This window comes from Somniosus microcephalus, chromosome 19, assembly GCF_052327205.1.
Source record: "Somniosus microcephalus isolate GS21.2 chromosome 19, FLI_Smic_1.0, whole genome shotgun sequence".
NCBI classification, from domain to species: domain Eukaryota; kingdom Metazoa; phylum Chordata; class Chondrichthyes; order Squaliformes; family Somniosidae; genus Somniosus; species Somniosus microcephalus.
Window position 1 is genome coordinate 56,476,279 of NC_141005.1, and position 21,572 is coordinate 56,497,850.

At 51.0% G+C, this 21,572-nt stretch overlaps 1 protein-coding gene across 1 annotated transcript in view; it reads right to left on the minus strand.

Annotated features, from left to right (window-relative positions):
• The window catches only part of kremen1 (kringle containing transmembrane protein 1), a 190,948-nt gene that overhangs the window by 71,819 nt on the left and 97,557 nt on the right, over window positions 1-21,572 (minus strand). Inside the window, exons 4-6 of the mRNA XM_085961807.1 lie at window positions 20,580-20,704; window positions 17,701-17,854; window positions 11,624-11,956 (exon numbers count right to left, since the gene is read on the minus strand). Of these exons, the coding sequence (XP_085817933.1) occupies window positions 11,624-11,956; window positions 17,701-17,854; window positions 20,580-20,704 (612 nt within the window). The remainder of the gene's footprint in view (window positions 1-11,623; window positions 11,957-17,700; window positions 17,855-20,579; window positions 20,705-21,572) is intronic.

Below are 21,572 nucleotides of genomic sequence, written 5' to 3' on the forward strand. Positions count from 1 at the left end.
TGTGTGAGTGCGTGAGTGTGTGTGTGTGTGAGTGTGTGTGTGTGTGCGAGTGTGTGTGTGAGTGCATGCGTGTGAGTGTGTGTGTGAGTGCGTGTGTGTGTGTGTGAGTGCATGTGTGTGAGTGCGTGTGTGTGTGAGTGCGTGTGTGTGAGTGTATGATTGCGTTTGTGTGAGTGCATGTGTGTGTGTGTGTGATTGCATGTGTGCAAGTGTGTGTGAGTGCACGTGTGGGAGTGTGCATGTGTGAGTGCACGTGTGGGAGTGTGCATGTGTGAGTGCGTGTGTGTGAGTACGTGTGTGGGTGCGTGTGTGTGGGTGCATGTGTGTGAGTTTGTGCGTGTGAATGCGTGTGTGTGTGTGATTGCGTGTGTGAGTGCATGTGTGAGTGCGTGTGTGAGTGCGTGTGTGAGTGCGTGTGTGTGGGTGTGAGTGCGTGTGTGTGAGTGCGTGAGTGGGTGCGTGTGTGTGAGTGCATGTGTGGGTGTGAGTTCATGTGTGAGTGCATGTGTGAGTGCGTGTGTGTAAGTGTGTGTGAGTGCATGAGTGTGTGTGTGTGAGTGTGTGTGAGCGCGTGTGTGGGTGCGTGTGTGTGAGTGCATGTGTGGGTGTGAGTTCATGTGTGAGTGCATGTGTGAGTGCGTGTGTGTAAGTGTGTGTGTGTGTGTGTGTGAGTGCATGAGTGTGTGTGAGTGTGAGTGTGTGTGAGCGCGTGTGGGTGCGTGTGTGTGAGTGTGTGTGTTGGAGTGGGTGCATGTGTGTGAGTGTGTGTGTGTGAGGGCATGTGTGTGAGTGCGTGTTTGTGAGTGTGTGAGTTCGTGTGTGTGAGTACATGTGTCAGTGTGTGTGTGTCAGTGTGTGTGTGTCAGTGTGTGTGTCAGTGCGTGCGTGTCACTGCGGGCGTGTCAGTGTGTGTATGTGAGTGCGTATGTGTGCGTGTGTGTTTGTGAGTGTGTGTGTGTGAGTGCATGTGTCAGTGCATGTGTGTGAGTGTGTATGAGTGCGTGTTTGTGAGTGTGTGTGTGCGTGTGGGTGCGTGAGTGAGTGCGTGTGTCTGAGTGCGTAAGTGTGTGCATGTGTGTGAGTGCGTGTGTAGCTCGGCGCGTGTGTGTGCATGTGTGAGTGCGTGTGCGTGAGTGGCTGCGTGTGTGTGAGAGTGCGTGTGTGTGTAGCTCGTGTGTGTGAGTGCACGTGTGGGAGTGTGCATGTGTGAGTGCGTGTGTGTGAGTACATGTGTGGGAGTTCGTGTGTGAGTTCGTGTGTGGGTGCGTGTGTGTGAGTGCGTGAGTGTGCGTGAGTGTGTGTGTGAGTGTGTGTGAGTGCGTGTGTGTGTGAGTGCATGTGTGTGTGTGTGTGTGTGAGTGCGTGAGTGGGTGCGTGTGTGTGAGTGCATGTGTGGGTGTGAGTTCATGTGAGTGCATGTGTGAGTGCGTGTGTGAGTGCGTGTGTGAGTGTGTGTGTCAGTGTGTGTGCGTGTGTGAGTGCGTGAGTGTGTGTGTGAGTGTGTGTGCGTGTGTGAGCGTCTATGTATGCATGTGTGTGTGTGTGTGAGTGCGTGTGTGTGTGTGTGTGAGTGCGTGTGTGAGCGCGCGTGTGTGTGTGTGTGAGTGCATGTGTGTGCATGTGTGTGTGTGTGTGTGTGCGTGAGTGTGTGTGAGTGCGTGTGTGTAGGTGTGAGTGCGTGTGTGTGAGTGCGTGAGTGGGTGCGTGTGTGTGAGTTCATGTGTGAGTGCGTGTGTGTAAGTGTGTGTGTGAGTGCGTGTGTGTGTGTGAGTGCATGAGTGTGTGTGAGTGCGTGTGTGTGAGTGTGTGTGAGTGCGTGTGTGTGAGTGTGTGTGTGTGAGTGCATGTGTGGGTGTGAGTGCGTGTGTGTGAGTGCGTGAGTGGGTGCGTGTGTGTGAGTGCGTGTGTGGGTGTGAGTTCATGTGTGAGTGCGTGTGTGTCAGTGTGTGTGTGTGACTGCGTCTGTCAGTGCATGTGTCAGTGCATGTGTGAGTGCGTGTTTGTGAGTGTGTGTGTCAGTGCGTGTGTATCAGTGTGTGTGTTTCAGTGCATATGTGTGAATGCGTGTTTGTGAGTGTGTTTGTGTGCGTGCGTGAGTGGGTGCGTGTGTGTCAGTGCGTGTTTGTGAATGCATGAGCGTCAGTGCGTGTGTCAGTGCATGTGTGTCAGTGAGTGTGTGTGGGTGCGTGTTTGTGAGTGTGTGAGAGTTCGTGTGTGTGAGTACATGTGTCAGTGCATGTGTGTCAGTGTGTGTGTGTCAGTGCGTGCGTGTCACTGCGTGCGTGTCAGTGTGTGTGTGTGTGAGTGCGTGTGTAGCTCATGTGTGTGAGTGCACGTGTGTGAGAGTGCGTGTGTGAGTGCGTGTGTGGATGCATGTGTGTGGGTCTGTGTGTGGGTGCGTGTGTGATTTCATGTGTGTGGGTCCGTGTGTAGGTGTGTGTGTGAGCGTGTGTGTGTGAGTGCGTGTGTGTGAGTGCGTGTGTGTGAGTGCGTGCGTGTGTGTGAGCACGTGTGGGTGCATGTGTGTCAGTGTGTGTGTGTGTGAGTGCATGTTTGTGTGTGTGAGTGCATGTTTGTGTGTGTGAGTGTGTGTTTGAGTGTGTGTGAGTGCATGTGTGTGTGTCAGTGCGTGTGTGTCACTGCGTGCGTGTCAGTGTGTGTATGTGAGTGCGTATGTGTGCGTGTGTTTGTGAGTGTGTGTGTGTGAGTGCATGTGTCAGTGCATGTGTGTGAGTGTGTATGAGTGCGTGTTTGTGAGTGTGTGTGAGTGTGCGTGTGGGTGTGTGTGTGAGTGTGTGTGTCTCATGCGTGTGTCTGAGTGCGTAAGTGTGTGCATGTGTGTGAGTGTGTGTGTAGCTCGCGTGTGTGAGTGCACGTGTGAGTGTGCATGTGTGAGTGCATGTGTGCGAGTGCGTGAATGGCTGCGTGTGAATGCGTGTGTGTGTGTGTGTTTGTGAGTGTGTGTGCGTGATTGCGTGTGTGAGTGCGTGTGTGTGTGAGTGTGTGTGTGAGAGTTCATGTGTGTGAGCGTGTGTGTGAGTGGGTGTGTGTGACTTTGTGTGTGAGCGGGTGTGTGTGACTTTGTGTGTGAGCGCGTGTGTGGGTGCGTGTGTGTGAGTGTGTGTGTTGGAGTGGGTGCGTGTGTGTGAGTGTGTGTGTGTGAGGGCATGTGTGTGAGTGCGTGTTTGTGAGTGTGTGAGTTCGTGTGTGTGAGTACATGTGTCAGTGCGTGTGTGTCAGTGTGTGTGTGTCAGTGTGTGTGTCAGTGCGTGTGTGTGTGTGTCAGTGCGTGCGTGTCACTGCGGGCGTGTCAGTGTGTGTATGTGAGTGCGTATGTGTGCGTGTGTGTTTGTGAGTGTGTGTGTGTGAGTGCATGTGTCAGTGCATGTGTGTGAGTGTGTATGAGTGCGTGTTTGTGAGTGTGTGTGTGTGCGTGTGGGTGCGTGAGTGAGTGTGTGTGTCTCATGTGTGTGTCTGAGTGCGTAAGTGTGTGCATGTGTGTGAGTGCGTGTGTAGCTCGCGTGTGTGAGTGCGCGTGTGAGTGTGCATGTGCGTGTGCGTGAGTGGCTGCGTGTGTGTGAGAGTGCGTGTGTGTGTGAGTGCATGTGTAGCTCGTGTGTGTGAGTGCACGTGTGGGAGTGTGCATGTGTGAGTGCGTGTGTGTGAGTACGTGTGTGTGAGTTCGTGTGTGAGTTTGTGTGTGCGAGTGGGTGTGTGTGAGCGCGTGTGTGGGTGCGTGTGTGTGAGTGCGTGAGTGTGCGTGAGTGTGTGTGTGAGTGTGTGTGAGTGTGTGTGAGTGCGTGTGTGTGTGAGTGCATGTGTGTGTGTGTGTGTGTGTGAGTGCGTGAGTGGGTGCGTGTGTGTGAGTGCATGTGTGGGTGTGAGTTCATGTGAGTGCATGTGTGAGTGCGTGTGTGTGTGAGTGTGTGTGAGTGCGTGTGTGAGTGTGTGTGTCAGTGTGTGTGCGTGTGTGAGTGCGTGAGTGTGTGTGTGAGTGTGTGTGCGTGTGTGAGTGCATGTGTGTGAGCGTCTATGTATGCATGTGTGTGAGTGTGTGTGAGTGTGTGTGAGTGCGTGTGTGTGTGTGTGTGAGTGCGTGTGTGAGCGCGCGCGTGTGTGTGTGTGAGTGCATGTGTGTGCATGTGTGTGTGTGTGTGCGTGAGTGTGTGTGAGTGCGTGTGTGAGTGTGTGTGTCAGTGTGAGTGCGTGTGTGAGCGTCTGTGTGTGCATGTGTGTGAGTGTGTGAGTGCGTGTGTGAGCGCGCGTGTGTGTGTGTGTGTGAGTGCATGTGTGTGAGTGCATGTGTGTCAGTGCGTGTTTGTGAGTGCGTGTGTGTGAGTGCATGTGTGTCAGTGCGTGCGTGTGTGAGTTCGTGTGTGTGAGCGCGTGTGTGGGTGCGTGTGTGTGAGTGCGTGTGTGAGCGCGGGTGTGGGTGCGTGTGTGTTCGCATGTGTCTGTGTGTGTGTGTAGTTCACGTGTGTGAGTGCATGTGTGTGAGTGTGTGTGTTGGTGCGTGTGTGTAGTTCACAGGGGTCACTGCATGTGTGAGTGTGTGTGTGTGTGCGTGTGCGCGTGTGTGAGGGCGTGTTTGAGTGAGCGTGTGTGAATTTGTGTGAGTGTGTGTGTGCGTCTGTTGGTGCGTGTGTGTGGTTCGCGTGTGTGACTGCATGTGTGAATGTGTGTGGGTGCGAGTGTGTAGTACGCATGTGTGAGTGCGTGTGTGAGTGCGTCTATGTGAGTGCGTGTGTGTGGGTGCGGGTGTGTAGTTTGCGTGTGTGAGTGTGTGCATGTGAGTGTGTGTGAGTGCGTATGTGAGTGCGTGTGTGAGTGCATGTGTGAGTGCATGTGTCTCATGCGTGTGTGTGTGTGAGTGCGTGTGTGTCAGTGCGTGTGTGTCAATGCGTGTGTCAGTGCGTGTGTGAGTGCGTGTTTGTGAGTGTGTGTGTCAGTGCGTGTGTCAGTGTGTGTGTTTCAGTGCATATGTGTGAAAGCGTGTTTGTGAGTGTGTGTGTGTGTGAGTGCGTATGTGTGCGTGCGTGTGAGTGCGTGTGTGTGAGTCCGTGTGTAGTTCACGTGTGAGTGCGCGTGTATGAGTGCGTGTGTAGTTTGCGTGTGTGTGAGTGCGTATGTGAGTGCGTGTGTAGCTCGCGTGTGTGAGTACACGTGCGTGAGAGTGCGTGTGTGAGTGCGTGTGTGGATGCATGTGTGTGGGTCCGTGTGTGGGTGCGTGTGTGATTTCATGTGTGTGGGTCCGTGTGTGGGTGCATGTGTGTGAGTGCGTGTGTGTGTGTGTGAGTGTGTGTCTCAGTGCATGTGTGTAAGTGCACGTGCGTGAGTGTGTGTGAGTGCTTGTGTGCGTGCGTGTGTGTGAGCACATGTGTGGGTGCATGTGTGTCAGTGTGTGTGTGTGAGTGCATGTTTGTGTGTGTGAGTGCGTGTTTGTGAGTGTGTGTGAGTTCATGTGTGTGAGTACATGTGTCAGTGCATGTGTGTCATTGTGTGTGTGTGAGTGCGTGTCAGTGCGTGTGTCAGTGCGTTTATGTGAGTGCGTATGTGTGCGTGCGTGTTTGTGAGTGTGTGTGTGTGTGTGTGAGTGCATGTGTCAGTGCCTGTGTGTGAGTGTGTATGAGTGCGTGTTTGTGAGTGTGCGTGTGTGTGTGGGTGCGTGTGTGAGTGCGTGTGAGTCTGTGTGTAGTTCACGTGTGATTGCGCGTGTATGAGTGCGTGTGTAGTTTGCGTGTGTGTGAGTGCGTATGTGAGTGCATGTGTAGCTCGCGTGTGTGAGTGCACGTGTGTGAGAGTGCATGTGTGGGTGCATGTGTGTGGGTCCGTGTGTGGGTGCGTGTGTGATTTCATGTGTGTGAGTCCGTGTGTGGGTGCGCGTGTCTCAGTGCATGTGTGTAAGTGCATGTGCGTGAGTGTGTGTGTGTGTGAGCGCATGTATGGGTGCATGTGTGTCAGTGTGTGTGTGTGAGTGCATGTTTGTGTGTGTGTGTGTTTGAGTGTGTGTGAGTGAGTGTGTGTGGGTGCAGGTGTCAGTGCGTGTTTGTGAGTGCGTGAGCATCAGTGCGTGTGTCAGTGCATGTGTGTCAGTGCGTGTGTGTGGGTGCGTGTGTGCGTGTGTTGGAGTGGGTGTGTGTGTGTGTGTGAGGGCATGTGTGTGAGTGCGTGTTTGTGAGTGTGTGAGTTCGTGTGTGTGAGTACATGTGTCAGTGCGTGTGTGTCAGTGCGTGCGTGTCACTGCGTGCGTGTCAGTGTGTGTATGTGAGTGCGTATGTGTGCGTGTGTGTGTGAGTGCATGTGTCAGTGCATGTGTGTGAGTGTGTATGAGTGCGTGCTTGTGAGTGTGTGTGAGTGTGCGTGTGTGAGTGCGTGTGTCTCATGTGTGTGTCTGAGTGCGTAAATGTGTGCATGTGTGTGAGTGCGTGTGTAGCTCACGTGTGTGAGTGCGCGTGTGAGTGTGCATGTGTGAGTGCGTGTGTGTGAGTGCGTGAGTGGCTGCGTGTGTGTGTGAGTGCATGTGTAGCTCACGTGTGTGAGTGCATGTGTGGGAGTGTCCATGTGTGAGTGCGTGTGTGTGAGTGTGTGTGTGAGTGCATGTGTGAGTTTGTGCATGTGAATGCATGTGTGTGTGTGTGTGTGTGTGTGTGAGTGTGTGTGCGTGATTGCATGTGTGAGTGCGTGTGTGTGAGCGTGTGTGTGTGAGAGTTCATGTGTGTGTGAGCGCGTGAGTGGGTGCGTGTGTGTGAGTGCATGTGTGGGTGTGAGTTCATGTGTGAGTGCATGTGTGAGTGCGTGTGTGAGTGCGTGTGTGTGAGTGTGTGTGTCGGTGTGTGTGCGTGTGTGAGTGCGTGAGTGTGAGTGTGTGTGTGAGTGCGTGTGTGTGAGTGTGTGTGGGTGAGTGCATGTGTGGGTGTGAGTGCGTGTGTGTGAGTGCATGTGTGGGTGTGAGTGTGTGTGTGTGTGAGTGCGTGAGTGGGTGTGTGGGTGTGTGTGTGAGTGTGTGAGTGCGTGTGTGTGAGCGTCTATGTATGCATGTGTGTGAGTGTGTGTGTGAGTGTGTGTGTGTGAGTGTGTGTGTGAGCGCGTGTGTGTGTGTGTGTGTGTGTGTGAGCGTGTGTGTGAGCGCACGTGTGTGTGTGTGTGTGTGTGTGTGTGTGTGTGTGTGCATGTGTGGGTGTGAGTTCATGTGTGAGTGCATGTGTGAGTGCGTGTGTGTAAGTGCGTGTGTGAGTGCGTGAGTGTGTGTGTGTGTGTGAGTGCGTGTGTGTGAGCGTCTATGTATGCATGTGTGTGAGTGTGTGTTTGAGTGCGTGTGTGAGAGTGTGTGTGTGTGTGTGTGAGTGCGTGTGTGGGTGTGAGTTCATGTGTGAGTGCATGTGTGTAAGTGTGTGTGTGTGACTGCGTCTGTCAGTGCATGTGTCACTGCGTGTGTGAGTGCGTGTTTGTGAGTGTGTGTGTCAGTGCATGTGTGAATGCATGTTTGTGAGTGTGTGTGTGTGTGTGTGAGTGCATGTGTGCGTGCGTGAGTGGGTGCGTGTGTGTGAGTGCGTGTGTAGTTCACGTGTGTGAGTGTGTGTGTGTGGGTGCATGTGTCAGTGCGTGTTTGTGAGTGCGTGAGCGTCAGTGCGTGTGTCAGTGCATGTGTGTGAGTGCGTGTGTGTGAGTGCGTGTGTGTGAGTGCGTGTGTTGGAGTGGGTGCGTGTGTGTGAGTGTGTGTGTGAGGGCATGTGTGTGAGTGTGTGTTTGTGAGTGTGTGTGAGTTCATGTGTGTGAGTACATGTGTCAGTGCGTGTGTGTCATTGTGTGTGTGTGAGTGCGTGTCAGTGCGTGTGTCTGTGCGTGTATGTGAGTGTGTGTGAGTGCGTATGTGAGTGCATGTGTAGCTCGCGTGTGTGAGTGCACGTGTGTGAGAGTGCGTGTGTGAGTGCGTGTGTGGGTGCATGTGTGTCAGTGCGTGTGTGTGGGTGCGTGTGTGTGAGTGTGTGAGTGGGTGCGTGTGTGTGAGTGCATGTGTGGGTGTGAGTTCATGTGTGAGTGCATGTGTGAGTGCGTGTGTATGTGCGTGTGTGCGAGTGCGTGAGTGCGTGTGTGTGCACGTGTGTGTGAGTGCGTGTGTGAGTGTGTGTGTCAGTGTGTATGCGTGTGTGAGTGCGTGAGTATGTGTGTGAGTGTGTGTGCGTGTGTGAGTGCGGGTGTGTGAGCGTCTATGTATGCATGTGTGTGAGTGCGTGTGTGAGTGCGTGTGAGCGCGTGTGTGTGTGTGTGTGTGAGTGCATGTGTGTGCGTGTGCGTGAGTGTGTGTGTGAGTGTGTGACTGCGTGTGTGCGTGTGTGTGTGAGCGCGTGTGTGTGTGTGTGAGTGCATGTGTGTGCATGTGTGTGTGTGTGTGAGTGCGTGAGTGGGTGCGTGTGTGTGAGTGCGTGTGTGGGTGTGAGTTGATGTGTGAGTGCATGTGTGAGTGCGTGTGTGTAAGTGTGTGTGTGAGTGTGTGTGTGCGTGTGTGTGAGTGCGTGAGTGTGTGTGAGTGGGTGTGTGTGAGTGCGTGTGTATGAGTGTGTGTGTGTCAGTGCATGTGTGTGAGTGCAAGTGTGTCAGTACGTGTTTGTGAGTGTGTGTGTGTGAGTGTGTGTGTGTGAGTGCGTGTGTCAGTGTGTGTGTGTCAGTGTGTGTGTGTCAGTGTGTGTGTTGGTGCGTGTGTGTAGTTCACAGGGGTCACTGCATGTGTGAGTGTGTGTGTGTGTGTGTGTGTGTGTGTGTGTGTGTGCGCGTGTGTGTGAGTGCGTGTTTGAGTGAGCGTGTGTGAATTTGTGTGAGTGTGTGTGTGTGTGCGTCTGTTGGTGCGTGTGTGTAGTTCGCGTGTGTGACTGCATGTGTGAACATGTGTGGGTGCGAGTGTGTAGTATGCATGTGTGAGTGTGTGTGTGAGTGCGTCTATGTGAGTGCGTGTGTGTGGGTGTGTAGTTTGCGCGTGTGAGTGTGTGCATGTGAGTGTGTGTGAGTGCGTGTGTGAGTGCGTGTGTGAGTGCGTGTGTGAGTGCGTGTGTGAGTGAGTGCGTGTGTGTGTGTGAGTGCGTATGTGAGTGCATGTGTCTCATGCGTGTGTGTGAGTGCGCGTGTGTGAGTGCGTGTGTGTGAGTGCGTGTGTAGCTCGCGTGTGTGAGTGCGCGTGTGTGAGTGCATGTGTGTGAATGCGTGTGTTGGAGTGGGTGCATGTGTGTGAGTGCGTGTGTGAGTGTGTGTGTCAGTGCGTGTTTGTGAGTGCATGTGTGTGAGTGCGTGTGTGTGAGTGCGTGTGTGTGTGTGTGTGTGTGTGTGAGTGCATGTGTGTGAGTGCGTGTGTGTGAGTGCGTGTTTGTGAGTGCGTGTGTGTGAGTGTGTGTGTGTGCGTGTGTGTGTGCGTGTGTGTGTGCGTGTGTGAGTGCGTGTGTGAGTGCATGCGTGTGAGTGCGTGCGAGTGCGTGCGTGTGTGTGTGTGCGTGTGTGTGAGTGCGTGTGTCAGTGTGTGTGTGTGAGTGTGTGTGTTGGTGCGTGTGTGTAGTTCACAGGGGTCACTGCATGTGTGAGTGTGTGTGTGAGTGTGTGTGTGTGTGTGTGTGTGCGTGTGTGTGAGTGCGTGTTTGAGTGAGCGTGTGTGAATTTGTGTGTGTGTGTGTGCGTCTGTTGGTGCGTGTGTGTAGTTCGCGTGTGTGACTGCATGTGTGAACGTGTGTGGGTGCGAGTGTGTAGTACGCATGTGTGAGTGTGTGTGTGAGTGCGTCTATGTGAGTGCATGTGTGTGGGTGTGTAGTTTGCGTGTGTGAGTGTGTGCATGTGAGTGTGTGTGAGTGCGTATGTGAGTGCGTGTGTGAGTGCGTGTGTGAGTGCGTGTGTGTGAGTGTGAGTGCGTATGTGAGTGCATGTGTCTCATGCGTGTGTGTGAGTGCGCGTGTGTGAGTGCGTGTGTGTGAGTGTGTGTGTAGCTCGCGTGTGCGAGTGCGCGTGTGTGAGTGCATGTGTGTGAATGCGTGTGTTGGAGTGGGTGCGTGTGTGTGAGTGCATGTGTGAGTGTGTGTGTCAGTGCGTGTTTGTGAGTGCATGTGTGTGAGTGCGTGTGTTGGAGTGGGTGCGTGTTTGTGAGTGCATGTGTGTGAGTGCGTGTGTGTGAGTGCGTGTGTGTGTGTGTGTGTGAGTGTGTGTGTGAGTGCATGTGTGTGAGTGCGTGTGTGTGAGTGCGTGTTTGTGAGTGCATGTGTGTGTGTGTGCGTGTGTGTGAGTGTGTGTGTGAGTGCGTGTGTGTGAGTGCGTGTGTGTGATTGTGTGTGTGTGTGTGCGTGTTTGTGAGTGCATGTGTGTGAGTGCGTGTGTGTGTGTGTGTGTGTGTGAGTGGGTGGGTGTGAGTGCATGTTTATGTGTGTGTGTGTGTGAGTGTGTGTGTGTGTGTGTGTGTGAGTGTGTGTTGGTGCATGTGTGTAGTACGCGTGTTTACGTGCATGTGTGAGTGCGTGTGTGTGGGTGCGGGTGTGTATGCGAGTGTGAGTGCGTGCATGTGAGTTTGTGTGTGTGTGAGTGCGTGATTGTGAATGCGTGTGTGTGAGTGTGCATGTGTGAGTGCGTGTGTGGGTGCGTGTGTGTGGGTCCGTGTGTGAGTGGGTGTGTGTGCGTGTGTGTGAGTGTTTGTGTGAGTGCAAGTGTGTGAGTGCGTGTGTGTGTGTGTGTGTGTGTGTGTGTGTACATGTGTGTGAGTGCGTGTGTGTGAGCGCGCATGTGTGAGTGCGTGTGTTTGTGTATGTGTGTGTGAGTGCGTGTGTGTGGGTGCATGTGTGTGAGTGTGTGTGCGTGAGTGTGTGTGTGCGTGCGTGTGTGTGTGAGTGCGTGTGTGTATCATTGCGTGTGTGTGAGTGCGTGTGTGAGTGCGTGTCTTGGAGTGGGTGCGTGTGTGTGAGTGCATGTGTGTGAGTGTGTGTGTGAGTGCGTGTGTGAGTGTGTGTGTCAGTGCGTGTGTGTGAGTGCATGTGTGTGTGTGTCAGTGTGTGTGTGAGTGGGTGTGTGTGTGAGTGCGTGTGTGTGAGTGCATGTGTGAGAGTGCGTGTGTGCATCATTGCATGTGTGTGAGTGCGTGTGTATCGTTGCGTGTGCGTGAGCGCATGTGTGTGAGTGCGTGTGTGAATGCCTGTGTGTCAGTGCGTGTGTCAGTGCATGTGTGAGTGCGTGTGTGTCAGTGCGTGTGTCGGTGCATGTGTGAGTGCGTGTGTGTCAGTGCGTGTGTGTCAGTGCATGTGTGAGTGCATGTGTGTGAGTGCGTGTCTGAGTGCATGTGTGTCAGTACGTGTGTTTAAAAGGCAAGAAAAGGTTTGCCAAACACTTTTGTTCATGAAGATTTGTCTCCTTAAACATGTAATTATTCTCACATGGAAACCTCTAAATCAATAGAACGTTCTTCATACTTTGCAGAGATAGCATCATTAGACAAAGAGGCAGTAGACTCAGAGCCGCCACAATGAATATCCTGAAGCTGACAATTTCTTTTGCTTCCATCAGTAATTTCTCGCCTGCTCGCAATAACAAGAATGGAGGGGATGCTTGTTTGGAAGCGCATCAATAAATCACAAAGGCAGTAAATTAAATCAAGTGCCCTGCTTACCTTTGTACAGGACGGCGAATCCCTCGGCCTGGTTAACCCGGTCGGAGTAAAAGTACAAAATGACAAAGCTGGCTGACACGTTGAGGCTGTCGTACGGCCGGTTTCTCCCATCGAACCTGGCGAGAACGTCATTGCTGCGGCCATCCAAGAACTCCACCATGTCACTGGAGTCCCTGATGTCAAACAGGGTAAAGTCGAACCGTATGAGAGAAGCGCCCGGCACCTGAATGGTCCAGTAGCACACTCTGCCGCTGGCGTAGTTGTCGGGGAAATCGGGAGAGTAAATGATGCCAGCCTCTGTCGAGTAATTCCCGCCACAAGCCCCAATCATTGCTGCAGGAGAGGGAGAAAATAACAGGCCAAGTAAGGACACCAACTGAAGGCTCGAATTCATTCATTACTTACTGACTGGATCAATGTCAGAAGAGGCGGGGTTTTTTTTATGGTCAAAATAGTTAAAAAGTCAGAAGAAAATTGGGGAGGGATTAAATCAAAAAAATCTGGGGGCAAGGAACAGGGGGGAAAAATAAATACACATCTTGGATGGCTACCATCAGGACAAGCTAATTTGTTGGTCATATTTCCTGAAAGTATGACAAGAATCTGTGCTTGGAATCGAGCCATTGGTTTCTGAAGGAACTGCGGCCCTGTGGTTTGGATTTGACTAAAGTTAATGTGCGGCTTAGTTCAGATGGTATCAAGCTGCATTTCCCAACCAACTCCAGGTCCCTCCGCCTCACGCTCCGCCAGCAACTTGCCATGTGGGAGAAACGAAATGAGCGGAAGTCACATGGTATGGTGGTACACACGGAATGAATGGTAGGATGCTGATTTCGCCTTCACAGTTCCCCAGCTGGCAAACCACCAGCAGTGGCTTGGCACCAAAGGGGGACAGTGAACGGAGACCGGGTAACTCGTAGGAAGGATGGAGAAATTAGAGGCTTGAGTCCTCCAGGGTCAGGTTGGTGCCACACTCTTAGCATTGCCTGCAGAGTGATCTTTTGAAAAAAAACTTTTAGAAAAAAGGGTGATTAAATAAATAAATTCCCACGCCGCTCACATCAATGGCCTAATAAGTAAAAGAAAGAAAGACTTGCATGAATATACCGCCTTTCGCAACCTCAGGATGTCCCAAAGCCTTTTACAGCCAATGACCTTACAAATATTTTTGAAGTGTAGTCACTGTTGTAAGGTAGGAAATGCGGCAGCCAATTTGCACACAGCAAGCTCCCACCAACTGCAATGTGATAATGATCAGATAATCTGCTTTTTAGATGTTGGTTAATGGATAAATATTGGCCAGGGCACCGGGCAGAACTCCCCTGCTTTTTTTCGAAATAGTGCCATGGGATCTTTTACGTCCACCTGAGAGAGTAGACGGGGCCTCAGTTTAATGTCTCGTCCGAAAGATGGCACCTCCGACAGTGCAGCGCTCCCTCAGCACTGCACTGGTATCAGCCTAGATTCTGTGCTCAAGTCACTGCCCAGGCTGACACGTGAAGAATAGCCATTTGGGTAAGGTACCAGAAGAATGTCTGGCACCCATGGCACTCCAGCAACAGTCTGGTCCAAGAGGAGATGCTGGGGGACGATTAGAAAGAAAAATAACTTTTACTGGAGAAAATGTAATTGTGCAAAAATAACACAGCCAGTCTCATTAACCAAAGAGTTAGCTTTGACTCAGAGACCCCCCACGACACCAAAAGCAGAGATAAATATTCCAATAATGCTGGGACATCACCCTATTTAGATACCTGAGGCAGAAATATTCACCAAGTATTAGTACCTGAACTGTCCCCAAAATAAATATGAAGGTAGATTTTCTCTTCACTGAGCTGGTGGCCTCATTCAGAGAAGCCAGAGAATGGCTGGTTATGGGAAATGGAAACATATCTCGCTAGTACAGAGTACATAGGAACTTATGAAAAGAAGGGCGAGGAAAGGCCATCAGGGAGATCGATGCTCACTTAATCAATCCATGAGATGTAACCTCGTGCTCCACCCTCACCAATCACAATTTGGTGCAGAAATTCCGATCCCTACGGGTGGGTACGTGCTGTGTACTCACCCGTAGGGACATCGGAAATGCCAGTTTCAGGCATGCACTGGAAACCAGCATTTCCGATCTGTCAAGAAAGCTCTTGACAGATCCTCCGGCTGCCCTGGAGAAGGGCCTCTGCGGGCGGATAGTTCCGCTTTTTGGAGACCCTCCGCCCGCAGAAAACACTTACAATTCTTGCGCCTGTTAAAAGCAGGCATAATGCCTGCTTTTACCAGGATAAGAGTTGAAAAAAGTTTTTAAAAAAATTTCCACTGATTTATCATTTAAAAAATACTTTAAGGAAAGGTAAGTTTATTTTTAGCCCCGTTAAAAACTTTTTTTCAAAAAATAAAATTTTTGTTTACAATACTTTGTAATATTTGTTTATCGTAATTTAAAGTCATTTTAAAAATGTGATTTTTTTTTTAAAGTGTATTTGAAGTTTCACAATGTTTTGGGGGTGATCTCCATTCATATATTTGACAGGTCTTCCTGTCAAATGTATGAAGGGAGATTCCCTTCTCTGATTGGCTCCCCATAGCCCATGTGATCCCAGGGATGCTGCGAACTGCCTGTGCCTCTGGGATACGTGGGCCCTGCACACCGGCACTTTGGAGAGGCCCAGCAACGGAACTCTGCGCCTCCCGGGTGCAGATTTTTCCAGATCACAGCCCTCCGCCCGCAATCGGAATTTCTGGGCCAATAACATTAATTCCTGGCGGAGCCACATAATGGTCTTCCGAGTTTGGACCTGAGCCGTGTTGTTGGGATAGAGCAGAGGAGGCTTTATTTTGCACTTAACTGTGCAATACCTGACCTGGGAAAGCTTGATGCTAATACTGGGTGCTCAAAATGGGATCATTTTCCATGCCCCAACATTAACAGTCCTTACAGGAACTAGCACAAAATTGGCACAAAAAAACAATAAATCTTGCGCATAGAGATTCCTTATAGTCAACTAGAAATAACTTGTTGATAAACTTGCAGCCAAATGAACTCAATGGCATTAAACCTTCACTAGAGAATTATTAATGTTCATCAGTGGCACAAAACATGCCGATGGCTGGTATTAGCACTCGTAACTGGTACAACTGGCAATAGAAAACAGACTCAAAGCTGAATAAAGCCGCCTCATAAAGTTTCCAGGATACACTATTAAAAAAAGATACCCTGGAGTGGTTTGCAGGCAACAATCTTTGTTTTTTTTTGCGGTATATGACATCATCTGAAACTCGTTACTGGTCTGTTGGACGGTAATTGCTCCCAGGTATTCTCTCCGCGTTTAACTTGGTGTTGGAGCTCTTTCACACACTCAGACTTGATTCTTGGAGCATTCTGCTCTCTGCTTTGGTGTGGCAAAGGGAGATAATTGAAAGCAGCACAAAGCTGGAACATCTTGTTCATTGTTTTGTGTGGCGCAGCGATGGTCTTTGCGAGCCAATGATAAGTCAAGATATGTCGTTAAAAACAACCTAGAAATGGCCAGAAATGCACATCAGGCTAGTTGGTATCTGAAAGAGGCAAATAGCTTGACCTGTCTGGTGGGCCTCTTCATCGCTGTTTCTCTCTTTTTCAGATTCTGACTGCCCTGCTGTGCATTTTCAGTATTCTCTGTTATTCATGATTTTTCTTATCATCCATATTGTTGTGTTTTAGTGCCAGCCTTATTAATTCTGCCCAGCAGTCCATGATGCCTGTTCCCATGGCACCCATTCCCATGGTGCCCCTTCCCCATCACCACTGGAAGGCCAACCACCGCACAGTAAGTTTTAACTTTTCCCAAATACTCAAACACTAAAGGCTTTGCAATGTTGTATCCTGGAGCATTGCTTCAAGAAATAACAGTCCTGATATTAAAAATAAAACTGTCCCAACTTGTAACTAGAAAAAACAAGATTTCTACCCAGTGACGCTGGCTGGGAAATGGGACGTGCGTGTAGACTGGGTAAGAACAGGGCCAGGCTATAACATCTTTCATGGTCAAAGAGCCTGCTAGCAGTCACAGTCGAAGCTCACCTATGTAAAATGTTCAGCAGCACGTGTGGAACCGAAACAAGGTCCAAGAGAATGATTGGCACCCATGGAACTGGCACAAAGTACCAGGGAACGATCAGTGCCCATGGAATCGGGACAAGGTACCAGGGAACGATCAGTGCCCATGGAATCGGGACAAGGTACCAGGGAACAATCAGTGCCCATGGAATCGGGACAAGGTACCAGGGAACAATTTACACACATGGGACAGAGACGAGGCACCAGAGGATGATTGGGACACATGGAACTGTGCTCCAACAAGTCAGCAACTTCGGAGTCCCAAGGTTGAGTGGGTCACTCATCCAGGCACAAAACAGAAAAAATAAACCGAACTTATTTAAAAGTTGCTTTACTTAAAATAGGAAAAAAAAACAAAGAACTCTTTGGCCTAGAAATTCAGTTGTTTGCGCCAGCCGCTAGCGCCTTAGGAGGAGGAGATGTGGGGCGCTAGGCGGCTAGCGGCCGGGCGCAGCGCGATCTGTGCCTCTCCCCAACTTCAGTAAAGATTTAGCGGTGGCGCAAAGCCTTTGCGCGCGCTCAGCTGCGCGCGCAGATCCTGACGTCATTTCATCGTGCAACGCCCTTTGTGCGCCCCAAACCGGAAATTCAGTGGCGCCGGCTTATTGTGCGCCTGGCGCCCCTAGCGACTGGTAGAGGGGAACGGTTCCCAGTCGCTGCGGGGCGAGGGGGGCGCAAATTAAAGGGCACTCCTCCTGCAGTAGAAATGGCAGCCATTTTGCAACACTCCTTCTTTGTGAGAGACGGATCTTTGCAGAGAGACAAAGGTAGAGAGCTTTCTGGTTTGGCTCAACACTCGCACAGGTACTTGTGGCTTCAGGCCACAGCTTTGCACTTGTCTTTAACTTCAGAGCCATAGCATTGATTGGAAACATATAATGGGGGCTGCAATGGGTGCAAACGTTGGCCTTCTCCATAGTCCTGGGCGTTGTACAGATCAAGCAGCAGTGGTCAGGCCTTGCTTCAGGGCTGCAGTGTGCAGGGCGTGGCAGGCAAACAAATCCACCCTCCCCCTTTAAGAGCTCACCGGCGCCAGAGTGTCTGCCGTCAATCAGCAACTCGCCGAACCTGCGCTGCGCCCGCCCTCGGGGGTATCGCCCCGGGCCGCCGGCTTAGCGCCTAATGATAGTCGTGCATCGCCTGTTTTAGCGCAGCAGCAACCTCTTGGGGCGATGCCACTGAATATCGGCGAAGGTGGCGCGAAGTTGCGCCGGGCGCAAACTTTAGCGGCCGCCCGGCTGTAGCGCCCCAAACGTGGCTATACTGAATTTCTAGGCCTTTATGTACTCAGAAATCCAACGCATTATTAGGAAGACTTACCCAAATTTCCTAACAGGCTTCCATTTCATATCTCTTCAAACAAGTAAAAATGAGACCTGCATTCCTTTTTTTTGAGAAAATGAAAGTGGGATCTAAGCAAGGGAATTGAAATTGGTTTTCATACAGCTAAGTCTTCATTCCTTGTTAGGCTGGATTTGTTTTTGATTTGAGGAACATGGTTGATTTTGGCACTGCCTGTCCTCAGATACAGACCGGTAGCTCCCACTCTCCCAACAGGGAGTCACGCTGCCAGGGAGCATGAGTTGGAGATAGGGGCTACTATGACTGCACAAAAGCAACAACAATAACTTGCCTTTATATAGCACCTTTAACATAGTAAAACATCCCAAGGTGCTTTACAGGAGCGTTATCAATACAAAATTTTACACCAAACCACATAAGGAGATATTAGGATAGCTTGGTCAAAGAAGTAGGTTTTAAGGAGCGTCTTAAAGGCGGGGAGAGAGCTAGAGAGGCGGAGAGGTGTAGGGAGGGAATTCCACAACTTAGGGCCGAGGCAGCTGAAGGTACGGCCACCAATGGTGGGGCGATGGAAATCGAGGGTGTGCAAGAGGCCTGAATTGTTGCCTTGATTCTTTGACCCGGGATCCCTACAGATGCATCTCCCTATGACAGGGAATGACTCCGACTCCACGATACTCACCATCAAAGATGTTTATCCTGCCATCTCCTCCACAGGGCTGGGTGTGATCGCCGAAGCACACGTGGTTACATTCCGTGCTGTTCGCCTCTCCGTGTCTCCAGTAATCGGCATCGTTCCCACAGAAACATGCATAGCCGGACTCCATGCCAGCAAGCTTCAACAACAAATTAATAATGGTAACAATATAGATCTAAAACATAACAGCTGCAGTCATTTTATACAAATATAGTGAGGATATTTTATGCAAAGCAGTGAGGTAGCCAAATGTTATGCAGCTCATCTTTCCCAACATGTTTTTTGTTTAGAATCGCTTACTATCCAAGTTTTTCTTTGTCTTGATCTCTTTGTCTCTCTCAATTCCCTCCTCTCCCCATTCCCTATTAAAGGGGAGTGACAGTGAAACCAGTTTGGTATAGAGGAGGCAGGCGTGACTGGCAGCGGATTGATGGAGTATTGCTTGGTGATAAAAACTGGTAAAAGAAAACTTGCTATTTTTTTACCGCAAATGCTTGGTTACTCCAGACATCACAGCTGCTCCCGTACAAAGGTGGCCGCGGTGTTCAACATGGTGTCGCACCTAGCTGAGCTTTCAGGGCGCACCACACCTCGCTCTTCTAGGAATGAAAGCGGTCCAAAGATTCGCCACTGAGGAATCAAACACCCCTTTCAAACACTCCATTAACAGGGGCCACCAGCGTCCTCATTTTTAAAAAAATTGTTTTTATGGGATGTGGGCGTCACTGGCAAAGCCAGCGTTTATTGCCCATCCCTAATTGCCCTTGAGAAGGTGCTGGTGAACCGCCTTCTTGAACCGCTGCAGTCCGTGTGGTGAAGGTACTCCCACAGTGCTGTTAGGGAGGAAGTTCCAGGATTTTGACCCAGCGACGATGAAGGATCGGTGATATACTTCTAAGTCAGGATGGTATGTGACTTGGAGGGGAACTTGGAGGTGGTGGTGTTCCCATGCATCTGCTGCCCATGTCCTTCTAGATGGAAGAGGTCGCGGGTTTGGGAGGTGCTGCCGAAGAAGCCTTGGTGAGTTACTGCAGTGCATCTTGTAGATGGCACACACTGCAGCCACGGTATGCCGGTGGTGGAGGGAGTGGATGTTTAAGGTGGTAGAGGGAGTGCCAATCAAGCGGGCTGCTTTGTCCTGATGGTGTCAACCTTCTTGAGTGTTGTTGGAGCTGCACTCATCCAGGCAAGTGGAGAGTATTCCATCACACTCCTTACTTGTGCCTTGTAGATGGTGGAAAGGCATTGGGGAGTCAGGAGGTGAGACACTCACCGCAGAATACCCAGCCTCTGACCTGCTCTTTTTGCCACAGTATTTATGTGGCTGGTTCGCTTAAGTTTCTGGTCAATGGTGACCCCCAGGATGTTGCTGGTGGGGGATTCGGTGATGGTAATGCCATTGAATGTCATGGGGCAGTGTTTAGACTCTCACTTGTTGGAGATAGTCATTGCCTGGCACTTCTGTGATGCGAATGTTACCTGCCATTTATCATTATGCGATGGCCCATGTGCCTCCGGTTTCGCAGACTGAATTCTCATTATTTTAATGCATTGCTTTAAGGCAATGGTCCTCAATCTTATTACGTTGGGATCAATAACCAAAATACATCGGTGACTAACTAAACACAAATAGATCACTGCGTTCCTTCCCCCCTCCCCTGATGTTCTTCTTGGTCCCACTACCAACCTGAGGCGCACCTCGCTCCCCGACCTGCTCCCTGACCTCGCTCCCCGCCCTCGCTCCCCGACCTGCTTCCCCGACCTCGCTCCCTGACCTTGCTCCCCGCCCTCGCTCCCCGACCTGCTTCCCCGACCTCGCTCTCCCCTACCTCGCTCCCTGCCCTGCTCCCCGACCTCACTCCCCGACCTTGCTCCCCGTCCCCGCCCTGCTCCCCGACCTCGCTCTCCCCTACCTCGCTCCCCGCCCTGCTCCCCGACCTCACTCCCCGACCTCGCTCCCCGCCCTGCTCCCCGACCTGCTCCTCATCGCTGGCATTTTGCTCTGGGAACGGACTCGTTGCCGCATTTTGCAGGCTAGATTTCCTGGTCTGGCAAACCCCCGTCCCAAGACCAGGAATTTCGGCCCTAACAAGCAGCAGAGAATTAATTCCTGGGACAAGCGACAGCGTCGGGAAGGGAGCGGACTCGGAAACCGGCTTTGTGGAAAACCGAGCAGCAGCAAGGTCATGAACCCCACAGATGGAGAACCGTTGCCTTCAGACGATCATCTTCCACAAGTGAGGCTGAATGGAACGGGTTGTAAATGGGTTAGAGTCTGCCTCACAATGCCAACTGGCAAAACGCTCCATTTAACCCATGTTATGAATCTTATGATCCATGAAGAAAGACTCATGAAATAAAACTGGATGGCCAGCTGGTGGCGCCGTCCAAGGAGTATAAATACTTGGGCATGGGCCCAGCTTGCCCAGGACATTTTGTAAACAGGAACTAGTGAAAGATAACTAGACCTCCATGTTTTGAAACAAGTTGATTAAAGCCTTGCTTTATACTCGAACCAAGTGCGTAGTGAGTTTTATTATGTCAACCCATGTGATCAAAATGCGATTTATAAAACAAATTTCCCTTTTTACAAAACATAGGGAGGAAGAGAGAAGAAAATAAACATCTCCCCCTCGCCCCCCCCCCCCATTCTCAGGCCAGATGTGGTATAAATTTGTTATACAGAGTGACCCAGAGACCCAGTGATCTCTGCACTGGTTTGAATCTCAGAATTACATGTCCCCCTGCCACACTGTCACAGGTTTAACCAACTCTTTTCATTCCACCTTAAACTTCTTTTCTTACATTTTCACTTCAGTACTCTATTCAAATTCATTTGAAAGAATCAACCGTTCGTCCTTTACCTTGAATCTCTTACTCCTGCAAAACTTAATGCAGGTCTGGATGGTCAGCTTGTTGGAGGTTTCGCTGGTGCCCGATAAAGGTGGTGGGTTGCCATTGTCTTTAAAACAGCCCAGGTAGCCCGGCACTGAGGAGAAACAGAACGCATTAAATCGGCTCCAAGTACGGCACTTTAGAGACACAACAGGAGTTGGCCATTCAGCTTCATTGATTAAAACTGATTATCCCTTCGTTTGAGACTGAGATGGATAGATTTGTATTAGGTTAAGGGTATTGGGGGATATGGAGCAAAGCTGGGAAAGCGGGGTTGAGGTACAGATCAGCCATGATCGAATTGAATGGCGGAGCAGGCTCGAGGGGCTGAATGGCCTACTCCTGTTCCTAGTGTTCAACTTTGATTAAAACTGAGTAACCCTTTGTTTGGCCTGCACTCTCCAAATTGCAAGGATGCTGTTGTCCTCCTTATAAACATAATCACCGTGGTCATTCCCATTTTAGTGAATCTGAGTCCGAGTCTATTGGCACAAAACTGCTGGTGCAGAAATGCAGACCACAGCTGATTCTGCTGGCATGAGGAAAAAGAGCCATTTTAAATTTTCCTTATCTTAATTTCCTTCCCTGTTCCCAATTCCAACCCCCACCTCCTTTTCCCGAAGGCGCTGGCCCATGCTCCAGCACACTTCCACAAGCACTTGCAACCTTGTGGCACTCTCGCATCTGAGTCAGAAGGCGGTGGGTTCAAGACCCATTCCCAAGACTTGAGCACAAAACCTAGGGCGCGATCTTGCCAGCCCTGGGGAGGCGGGTTTGGAGGTGGGACTGCCGGGAACATGGCAGAATCTGGGGGCGGGTGCCCATCCCGGCCTCAACACGCCTCTGTGCCATCTTCCCAGGAGGCGGGTAGCCGGCCCGCGCTGGGTCCCGTCTCCTGGAGGCGGGAAGGGGATTACAGCCACTTAACTGCCTGTCAACAGATAGCTGTGAAGGTGAGTGGT